Below are 10551 nucleotides of genomic sequence, written 5' to 3'. Positions count from 1 at the left end.
TCAATTCATTAGTCCTTTAAAAATCTCCAAGATAAATAATATAAATACATTTTTATTGTAATTTGTTGTCAACTGTTAATAATAGTGAGAAACGTTCACGACCAAGTGGATTGGAGTCATTTGTCAACTCTCCTCACTTATGCATTGAAGTCATTTTTCAGACAAATTATAGGTTTGATGAGTAAATATATAAGAAAAAAGTGAAGTGATATATGTGTTTTGGATAACGATATTCTCCTTTTGCACGTTTTTTAATTTTCTTATTTCTATTTTCTCTTTATTTTCTCTTTATTCAATCTTTAAGGTAAGAAAGTAAGTAATTTGCTAATGTACTTGAAATACATTCACGTGAAGTTATTATTTCATTCAAATTATAATAAATATTTTATTAATAAATTTAAAAATTAACATATCAATACATAAAATAATACATCTCGTGATTTGCGTTTCAGTTCTAGTACCTATAAAAAATTAGTAAAAATCAAGTTCATTGTGGTTTTTGTAAGTGGGTGATTTGACAAAATTACTGCGCACCCTTCTACTTGAGCCAACTGAGCACGAAATTTGGACCGTTGAAATTTGATCCAACGGTTAAATACAGAAGGTCCAATTAAAAGTTATAATAATTTTAACCGTTGGAACAAATTTCAATTATCTGATTTTTTTTTCAGTTGGCTCAAGTGAAAGGAATGCGAAGAGGATCACTTTCTTACGTAGAGAAGGACAAAATGATGATGGGTATGTATGGATAATGGACCACATGGCCCAAGTAAAAGGGAACCGACGCGTGGAGAAGATATTTACCGCGTCCGATCACGAAGTGTTTAGGAAGGCGCTGAGAGACCGCGTCCCATGAATATAGCAAAAACGATAACTATATAAAATTGGAGGGGAAGCTACTCCATCTCCCCAGCATCTCAGATCTTTATTTCTTCCTCTTCATTTGGTTTTCTACTGAACAAAAAAATGGGCGGTGGGAAAGACAAGCAGCACGAAGACGAAGCAGCAGACAAGGGGCTTTTTAGTCAACTTGCACACGGACTCGGAGGAGGTTCTTACCCGCCTCAGCATGGGTACCCTTCCCAGCAGGGCGGCTACCCTCCCCAGCAGGGCGGCTACCCTCCTCAGCAGGGCGGCTATCCTCCCCAGCAGGGCGGCTACCCTCCACAAGGTTACCCGCCTCAGCAGGGTGGATATCCACCGCAAGGGTACCCGCCGCAGCAGGGATATCCTCCCCAAGGATACCCGCCTCAACAGGGGTACCCACCGGCTGGGTATCCTCAGCCTGGCCATCAGGGCTCATCTGGTAATTCTATTTTTTTTTTTTTTTCCCAATCTCGTATGAATTTTTATTTGAATTGGTGGATTAATCGGTGAAATATTGGTGGAATTTAATTACCACAGTTTTGGATCTGATGTGCTTTATATATTGCGAGACGTATAACACATGATTTTGTTACCCTAGTATGCATGTTTTATTAATAGGAAGTTAATGAAAATTGCTTGAAAACTTTGAGATTTAATGATAAGGACAAAATAAAGGTTAAAATGAATAGTATAGGATTGACTTTTTTAGTGTAAAAATATGGTTTTTCGTTAAAGATGAACAGTACGGTTGCTTTTCGTTAAAGTTTTCTTTATTAATTTGTAATTTAATATGTTATGATCTGCCAAAGAAAATCAAGTTTCAAATTACCCCAACCCGGGAGGCACGAGTTTACACAACACCTTATTTTTTGTTATCAAAGAATTTTTCTTCTTCGTGGTGTGATTGCACATAACCGAGCACAATGACATTTTAGGATTCATACAGCCGACCCCACTTAGTGGGAAAAGGCTTTATTGTTGTTGTATGGTGTGATTGGACGAAGGACTTTAAATTTCGATGGAACTCAGGCTAAATTTGTTGAATGCGCTACAAAATATGCAATACAATGGAGAGACTTTGAAATGACAATTTGACATGTTTCATTTGAAAGTGATTCGTTTAGTGTCTTTGAATTGCATTGGTAGCTTTGCAGTGCTTAACTAGTTCATTGGCAACGTTTTTATAGTGCTTTTTTAACAATCGAGTCTTAAGTTCCTTGGAACTTTAATGTCGGAATGATCTTAGTGTATAAATGTCCATCTGGTCATATGAAGTGTTCGCAGTCTTATGTCTAGTCTCCTCTTATGATTACTTAGGCCTTGTGATTATCAGCTGATTAGGGTTGTAATTGTACTTGGATTTAAAGTTTTCTTAGCTTGTGGAGCTGTTCACCGTACTCTCAAAGTTTTGTAGTTTATTTCTCTACATGTCTTCATGTGTAAAGTTTGATTCTGAGTGCTTGTGCTATTTTATCTCTTCAGGACACCATGGCGTAGGGACGTTGCTGGCTGGTGGTGCAGCCGCTGCTGCAGCTGCTGCCGGTGTTCACCAACTCACTCAAGGTGGTCACCATGGCCAAGGTTCTCACGGTTCTTATGGTTCTCACGGTATGCTCCCTGGCGGTTATGGTGCTCACAATGTTGGTCACGGCTTCGCATCACATGGCGGGAAGCATGGCAAGTTCAAGCAGGGGAAATTCGGGAAGCATAAGAAAGGCAAGTTCGGCAAGCACGGTGGAGGCAAGTTTAAGAAATGGAAGTGATGCGTATCATACTGATCTTATAGATAAATAAACAAGCTGTCAATTACGAGATGTGGTTCGATGGAAGTCCGTTATGTGTTTAATTCTGCAGAATTTGAACCATCTGTTTTTTTCCTTATGACTTTGATTCTATGTATTTTGCCTGCTTGGCCATTTGACCCGCATTGTTATTATTTCTTCTTGTAGAAATGTGATTGTTTATGTCTGAGGTTTACACATTCGCCTTTGCCTTAGGAATTCTGGCTTTGTTTCTGTTATCCATTTTGGGTCCTTATTGTTTATAATGCATTTCAACGATCAGAACTTGTTTACACATTTTAGGTCCGCATTGATTGATCATCCAAATTTTATAGGGGTGTGATATTCACACTTATTTTTACTTCTCTCACATCTTTTTAGTTTTCGGCCATCGGATCGGATGAATTGAAGAAGATCAATGAACATAAATTAACAAGAGGTGTGTGAGAAGTAAAAATGAGAGTGTGGATAGCACACCCCATTTTATATTTGTTTGATCATGTGGAACGCTTATAGCGTAAAGCGTTTATGAGCGAAATGTTTTTTCAATCCAAACATGATTATAGCAAGTAGCACGCCTCATTTTTAACAAACATGATTATAGCAAGTAGCACGCCACTCATCGCTCGTGCCATTGTTTGAAAATTTCGTGTCTACGTCGTGACGGTGAGACTGTCGTATTGAAAAATTTCTCGACTAAAGATCATTGAATTAGAGAAACGTATGTATTAAAAAATAGAGTTTTAACAAAAAGCCTACGGTACTGTTTATTTTAACGAAAAACCACATTTTTACACTAAAAAATCAAACGTGGTACTATTCATTTTACCCTTTATTTTGTCTTTATCGTTAAAATTCAAAATTTTCAAGCTCTTTTCGTTAGTTTTTCTGTTAAAAAATTATAATGATTGTGATAAAGCAAGGTATGTGTGTGTTTGAAGCAACCGAATGCGTGTCATTGGATGTCGTTAATAATAACTGTCATCAACGGAAATTAAAGTATAAATAAATCCAGGGCGCTGATCGGGCCCAAAGTTGGACCCATCACAACGTGATTGACGGCTGGATATGGGCCAGACCATGTGCTGACATGACAGTCCCTTCTAATCGCATGATGCTTGATCGGGTTGGTTGGTTGCTGGACAAAGTCAGGAAATTAATTTCTTTTCTTTTTTTTTTCTTAGAGAGCAAATCAAGGCTTTCTCATCCAAAGAATCTACTAAATTAAAGCACACCAAGGTCCAATTGTACTCTCTGATTTATGACCTCCCCACTACTTATGATAACCCAAGTCATTTATTTGATAATTGATACTATATAACTCATTATACTATGTGCGGGTGTAAGTCGGTGTTACAGTTACACTTTAAAAGTTTTTTTAAGTTGCACAATCTCTTTTGGTTGTGTAGAAACACAAAGATTGAGTATGCAAATACAAACCGCCTTACTCCATATAAAATATTTGATAAAACTGTCTGACAAGAGCAATTTTCACACTGAGTGAGACGCTGGTAAAATTAGATGAAATCATAATATAGGGGAATAGTTGACTCATCAAATAATTCTCTAGCCTCTTTTTTCCATCTAATTGGTTTATGTTTATTCTAGGATAACTAGATGGTTAGAAGTTCTTCATTTTTTTTTAATTCAATCGCTCTTTTGATTTAAAAAATAATTAAAAATATCTTTATCATTATATTGCCTTCTTTTACACATTCATCTCTAGATTCTCTACCCCTAGTTGGGATAGATATGTCTCAAAGATCAGGTATTTTGGGAAATGTTGTTGTCACGCTCGCCTAACTATCGAAAACTTGAGCCGACAAAACTATTCGACCAAGTAAGAGGGGGCTGAAAAAGGGGGGAAAATGGAGATTTGTGAGTAGTTGAGCCAGCTTGGCAACTCCTTTGATTTGCTTACATTAAAGACAGTCGTGACATGTAAAAGAGTTGGTTACTTAAGTTAATTATATAATTTTGTTTTTGTTTAATGATAGGTTAGGTTAAGGTAAAGTAAAAACAGCCAATCCCTTTCACTGTTTTAATCAACAAAATTAGGTTTAAAAGGAAAAAAGGAGCATTGGATCTTGTTATACAAGGTATGGGCATGACAATAGTTTGTTTATAATTTTTTTTTTTTCCAATAAAAGGACCAACTGATAGCTTCGCCACAACAGTCCACCTTTCCAGAGACCAAGAAGATTCACAGAAGCATTTCAACTCAAACTGTGCAAACGCAAGGGTGCAATTTTATGAACTAGTCATGCTGCTAATTCACTTCATGTTATGAAGCAAGTCGGTCTAAATTTGAACTGCCTGGAGGCAGGCTTTACCTTTCACCTTTCACTAAAGAAAACATATAACCATAATGTTCCATAATTCATAGTACTGCAAAATGTTCTCTAGTCATACAATTTGTGTTGTTAGACCAAAAATTTAAATCATTGATCGGGTTTTATCGTTGGTTGAATATGACATAATGTATGGCACTAATTTAAAGTCCGAAAACATAAATATGACAAGGAAATAATATCTACTCCATTTAAATCTTCATAAAAAAATAAATAAATAAAGAATTTGCATTCAACACATGCACCAAGATGATTTATGAACAACTCGTATGATAATTATATAGACTAATTAAAACATAAAATAATACGTGTTAAGCTTGAAATACCGCTGAACTTCCCAAATACATGTTAGTTTTTCTTCTTTATGAAGGCATGGTTTGTGGTAATTTACGAACAAACATGGAAGGGAAAATGGTGGAGGATGGAGGAGGAGACTGAGAGAGACGCAGAGAAATCGTGTGGGTCCAAGGAAATCAAAATATGAGGATAGCAACGTACGGCAAAAAATTCAAACCTTCACGCTGAAGGAAAAAAACACAGCTCCGTGAATATATTTGACTTGGTATATAGTGATTTAAATTCCAAAGATATTTATGGAAGAATGGTAGGCACATACCATCCCTCATGTCTTCCCAATGGCCGGCACGCAACAGGGCTTCTCTCGTGCGTGCAATCAGTGGCGGAGCCTATATGAAGTTATTGATTGTCCATGACTCGTACAATTCTAAAATTTTCATGTATATTTGACATTGTATTTGTATTTTGATCCCTATAAATATTTATGTCGAATTAAGTCATAACTTTCTTCTTCTAATTTTGTCTTATTTTAAAATCTCTATATTTCGTTTCTCTCTTTTTGTGTTCAACTGACTTTATTGTGCGAATCAAGTACTCGATGAAATTCCTCAGTTGACAAGCCTGACAATCTTCAACATTACTCAAAGTTTCGTACAGTTGCCTTCGACAAGGCTCTACTGATCATAGTAGTTGTCGACATATGTTGACGTAACCTTTGTCAAATGTTGGCAGGAATCTACTAGTGATCACCAGGTGCTCAACGAAATGGTTCATGAATTTATTTTTTTTTCGAAATTATGACCGCATTATTTGAAAATTTTAGCTACGCCAATGTGTGCAACCTTTGGCTCCATGTCTCGTTAGCGAGTTGAGTCGCCCGACAATTGATAACGTTATTGAAAACCACTAAATCTATTTTATATTTACATTTTGCCATTGAACTGAATAATAATGGATTGCCACAACAATCAAACGACAACAGTTAGATCAATGAGTTTGCTTCATCAAAACGAGGAGTTAAAATATGGTAGGTCTTTTCCTCACTTTTTTCATCATTTGTTTTTCTCTTTATACACACTCATGAATATTTCAATCAAACTCTTAATTCATTTCAATTTTAATGTTCGAACGAAAATGACCGTGCGAAAATCACTTTCCGTCTTGCAGCTTTTTTTTACCGAAATAGAGTCGTAAAGAATTAGTATTGTAATGTGCCACAACTGCAATGCAACCAACCATATAGTACAGCTCCAGGAGGGCCCCAGCCATGTTCAGCTTAGTGTTGCTTTTCAGAAAACAACTGCATTTTAAGAACAAAGTCTTTGAGCTTTGACCAACTTAATTAACCTAATACACCACTAAACAAAACCCTTAATCACAATTAAACAAATCATTACAGAATCCGGAAGAATAAACAGAACTTAACAGAAAACTACTAATTTTTATTACTTATTAGTAGAATCTTACATCCCAAGGGAAAGGGGTGGTGAAATTTCACTTACAAACCAGATATTAAATAACCCTAATCCAGAATTAAGCATTGATTCTCTCCTAATCAAACTTTGGATTTGGAACAAATTAAATTAATTAAACCCAAATTATTACAACACAAAAGAACACATCTTTCCTAGTAATTTATCAACTTCCCCGACCTAAAAGCTTTATCATCTTCCCCGACCTAAAAGCTAGCTCCCCAAAGAAGCTGCAGCAGCATCCTTCCAAATAAAACCTGGATATCTTTCTTATTGCTCCTAATGTAATCTCACATTCTTGAATCTCCTTAATTAAATAATTAAAAACCCCAAAATACCACCTTCATAAAACCCTAATCGGAAAACCCTAATTTCTACATAATCTTCTTTTTTTCTTCTTCCTTTTTTGCCCTTTGGATTTGAAACTAAATCAGTAGGTCCACTCCTGGGGGAGGCGCAGTTCATGATTTACCGGCCCCTCGGCCGCTGCCCTTAATCCAAGTCTTTGCTGAGTCAGCAGGGCGTTTCTTCGTGCCGCCAGTGCCTCTGCAGAATCCAATTGCAGAAATTGTTATTTTAAGGATCCAACATAATAGATCTGAAACACAAAGTTTCCGGAAGTAGGAAAGATTGAACTGTGAACTTAATTACCGTAGTCTGGCGCCAAACCGGCGCTGAAACGCGGCGGAGCGTGGCGGTTCATGTCCTCGAAGCTCAGGTTCAGAGCGTGAACAACCTTGGCCGGCAGTAGAACAGTTGGACAGCCTATTTGATAGCAAAATCAAACATAATATGTCAAAATAAAGACCCAAAGTAATTTTAATTAAAAAGAAAAAGACCAAAATGGTCGAAATCCAAAATTACAAATTAGTACCTGCTTTCTTGCGAGGTTCAGGAGGGGCAGGGTTTGTATATCTGCGAGGCAAGAAAACGCCGGTGCCAGCGCATTCCCTCTTGATGTTGGAACCGTTGGGCAAAACGGGACGCACGGCGGCGTTATTGTGGTGCTGTGGCTGTTGATTTTGATGGTGGTGCTGGTGCTGGTGTTGGACTTGCAGCGGCGGCCATGCCGATTGGGGCAAATTAACACCATGCCCGCATCTCTCGTAACCTGCAGTGTTTCTTCCTCTGGTTTGGATCTGCTGGTGGTGTTGCTGAGGTTGCTGCTGCGGCTGAGCTGACCAGGGAAGATGATTTACTTGGTTCGCCTGCCTCACATGGTGAAACTGCAAAATACCGAAAACACCCTTGTCAGATCACAACACAAGCACATCAAAAAGCTCTGTTTTGCCCGACATGAAATGGGTTTTACGACTTCTACCTGAGGGAAGCTCTGGTTGGGGCAGAGACCGGGAGCAGAGTGTTGGGGAGGACTGGGGATCCGAGATGGCCCCATAAGTCCGCGGCGGCCGTGGTTGCCGCTGAACTCAGTTGCTCCACCAAAGCTGTTAGTCATCTTCAACCGCGCAACCTGCCCGGCTGCCGCGTATATCAGCTCCCAGGTGTCGTCCTGAGCTCCAAACGGCGTCGTCGGTGGCGACGGCACCTGGGAAGACGGGCCCGTCGGGCTTCCGTTGCTCGACCAGCTCCCGATTCCGCTCAGAATCGACTGGGGAGACCCGGACATGACCCACTGAGTCAATACAGTAAAACTCGGTCAGCGTTTCAAAATTCCCAAATCTTAAACAGGAAGAGTAACAGTATTAACAGAAAATAAATCTGATGTTGCAAGCTGAAATCTTTACCTCGGGTTTCTCTTTGGGGAAGGCGTCTGGGACGGATAGCTTCTGGGTCTGGTGAGCCGGCTGCAGCGAGGACTGGCCAAGGCGGCGAGTCAGGCCGGCGAGGAAGTCCTCCTCGTCGCTGCTGCTGCCGCCCTCGGTCTCGGAGGAGCCCACCACGGACTCGACGGGGGAACTCAGGGCCCAGTTGGAGTCGGACGAGTCGGACTCGTACGGGAACTCGGTGGGGAATCTGGCGCGGGGTTCGAGACAGTTTCCACGGAAGCTGTTGCCGTTGCTGTCGTCCATGTTGTTGTGGAGCACGACGTCGTCCGTGAGGAAGTGGGAGGGGAGATAGAACCCGGGATCGTCCTGGGACTGAGTCATTCGGACTGGAGCGTATAAATGGATGAGGCTAGAGAGAGAAAGGGATGAAGAGAGAGAGAGAGAGATGGATTGAGATGAGAGTGAGAGAGTGTTGCTGGTTGAGGAAGATTTAATAATGAGAGGCCAGTCGAGTTTGCTGGGGTTTGCAGGCTAGGAGGGACTGGGACCCCCAAAAACACAGGGGTAGAGAGAGAAACTAGAGAGAGAGAGAGTAAAGGGAAGGGAAGGGAAGGGAAGGAAAGGGAATGGGAATGGGATTGGGAGTTGAGGACGATGTGGAAGACAAGATGCCTTTATTAAGGTTTCAGGGACTATTTGAGACAATTCAAAAAATAAAAAACAATTAATAAATTTGAAATTATGAAAATTGAGGGAGGGAAGGTTGGGGCAGGCTGGGATTGTGCAAACAACAGGACGACTGGGCCATTGGTTGGAGACATTTGTCCTTCTATGCAAACTCACGCACCATACGCAGTGATTTTTGCGCTTTCGTGTTTTTTTTTTTTTTGGTACTATTTTTTTCTTGAATCTGTTATATTTTTTGCAATTTAATTAAGTGATGTGCTATCCACACATCGCATTTTACTTCTCACACACCTTTGATATTTTCTATCTGTTGATCTTCTTCAATTCATCGGATCCGACGGCCGAAAATTAAAAAGATGTGTGAGAAGTAAAATGAGGTGTGTGAATATCACACCCCTTTAATTAATTGAGTGATTAGAAAAACCAGGAGGAAGAAAAAAGAGTTCATAAACTATTTTCACCTGAGTGATGTTATTGTGGAACCAGTTACAACACTAACACTTATATGTATTTAATATAACAATCATCTACCAGTCATGTCTAATTCATCTGGATATATGTATTTGAGAAGTGTTATTAGCACTCAAAAAATCTCATTCTACACTACTCTCAAATGTATTTTTTTCTTTCCTAATATAGAAAGTTTTGAGTGTATAATGAGATTTTTGGTTTTTAATGCAATCACTATATGTCTCTTTGGAGACACTCAGCTTTGGTGGTTGATTTAGGGATGTAAATTGAAAATGAAATTGAAAAATGCAATTACCATATAACCGTCGAGATGATGATTATATTAAATATATATATATGTATTGTATTCAAATTTGTTATTTGTACTATAATTAACGATGATCTTTAATTTTTGTATGACGATCACACAGTTATGTAACGTTATTTGTTTAATTAGATTATTTTTGTTTATAACTAATTCAAAGCTCTACGTTCATGGCATGTCAAGTTCACACATAATAGTAATACAAAGTGCGAGTGAGAGTGGAGAAGGTTGTCCTTATATAGCGGGTTGTTTGTTGGAACTGAGGAGAGTCCGCAGAGATTTGTGGCTGGCTTTTACTGCTTATGTTCTCATGCATTCCCACCGTCGAGATTCTTATTCATTGCAATTATGCGATTGGATTTTCAAATGCAAAATATTATTAGCATTTCAAAAATTTTATTTTACACTTTTTATAAGTGTATTTTTCTTTCTAAATATAGAAAATTTGGAGTGTATAATAAGAATTTTGAAGTGCTAATAAAAATTCCCTTTCAAATTTGGTACAATTGGCATTGTCTTGTTCCAATTTGCCTCACTTTTTGTCGAATGAGGATCCTCTTAGGATCATGTGAGAATCTTGTGAATCCTATAATC

At 38.7% G+C, this 10551-nt stretch overlaps 2 protein-coding genes across 2 annotated transcripts; one reads left to right on the top strand and one right to left on the bottom strand.

Moving 5' to 3' along the window:
• Window positions 1–829: 829 nt before the first annotated feature.
• LOC126598880 (glycine-rich protein A3-like) lies at window positions 830–2848 on the top strand. Its single transcript, XM_050265476.1, has 2 exons — window positions 830–1306; window positions 2350–2848. Exons 1-2 carry the CDS (start codon window positions 967–969, stop codon window positions 2628–2630), a joined length of 621 nt encoding a protein of 206 aa, XP_050121433.1. The 5' UTR covers window positions 830–966; the 3' UTR covers window positions 2631–2848.
• A 3869-nt stretch (window positions 2849–6717) lies between these two features.
• On the bottom strand, window positions 6718–9139 carry LOC126594518 (uncharacterized). Its single transcript, XM_050261117.1, has 5 exons — window positions 8514–9139; window positions 8090–8401; window positions 7643–7994; window positions 7420–7533; window positions 6718–7314 (listed from the first exon to the last, which is right to left on the bottom strand). Exons 1-5 carry the CDS (start codon window positions 8874–8876, stop codon window positions 7199–7201), a joined length of 1257 nt encoding a protein of 418 aa, XP_050117074.1. The 5' UTR covers window positions 8877–9139; the 3' UTR covers window positions 6718–7198.
• Window positions 9140–10551: the final 1412 nt, after the last annotated feature.

Source organism: Malus sylvestris, chromosome 1 (genome assembly GCF_916048215.2).
Source record: "Malus sylvestris chromosome 1, drMalSylv7.2, whole genome shotgun sequence".
In the NCBI taxonomy this organism is placed as follows: domain Eukaryota; kingdom Viridiplantae; phylum Streptophyta; class Magnoliopsida; order Rosales; family Rosaceae; genus Malus; species Malus sylvestris.
Note: the sequence above shows the minus strand (reverse complement) of the source record. Positions and strands in the feature narration are given on the sequence as shown.

Coding starts and splice junctions, on each gene's coding strand:
- LOC126598880 (XM_050265476.1), top strand. CDS start 967: ATGGGCGGTGGGAAAGACAAGCAGCACGAAGACGAAGCAGCAGACAAG. Junction 1,307..2,349: donor TGGCCATCAGGGCTCATCTG/GTAATTCTATTT, acceptor TTATCTCTTCAG/GACACCATGGCGTAGGGACG.
- LOC126594518 (XM_050261117.1), bottom strand. CDS start 8,876: ATGACTCAGTCCCAGGACGATCCCGGGTTCTATCTCCCCTCCCACTTC. Junction 7,534..7,642: donor TGAACCTCGCAAGAAAGCAG/GTACTAATTTGT, acceptor GCTATCAAATAG/GCTGTCCAACTGTTCTACTG. Junction 7,315..7,419: donor CGGTTTGGCGCCAGACTACG/GTAATTAAGTTC, acceptor TGGATTCTGCAG/AGGCACTGGCGGCACGAAGA.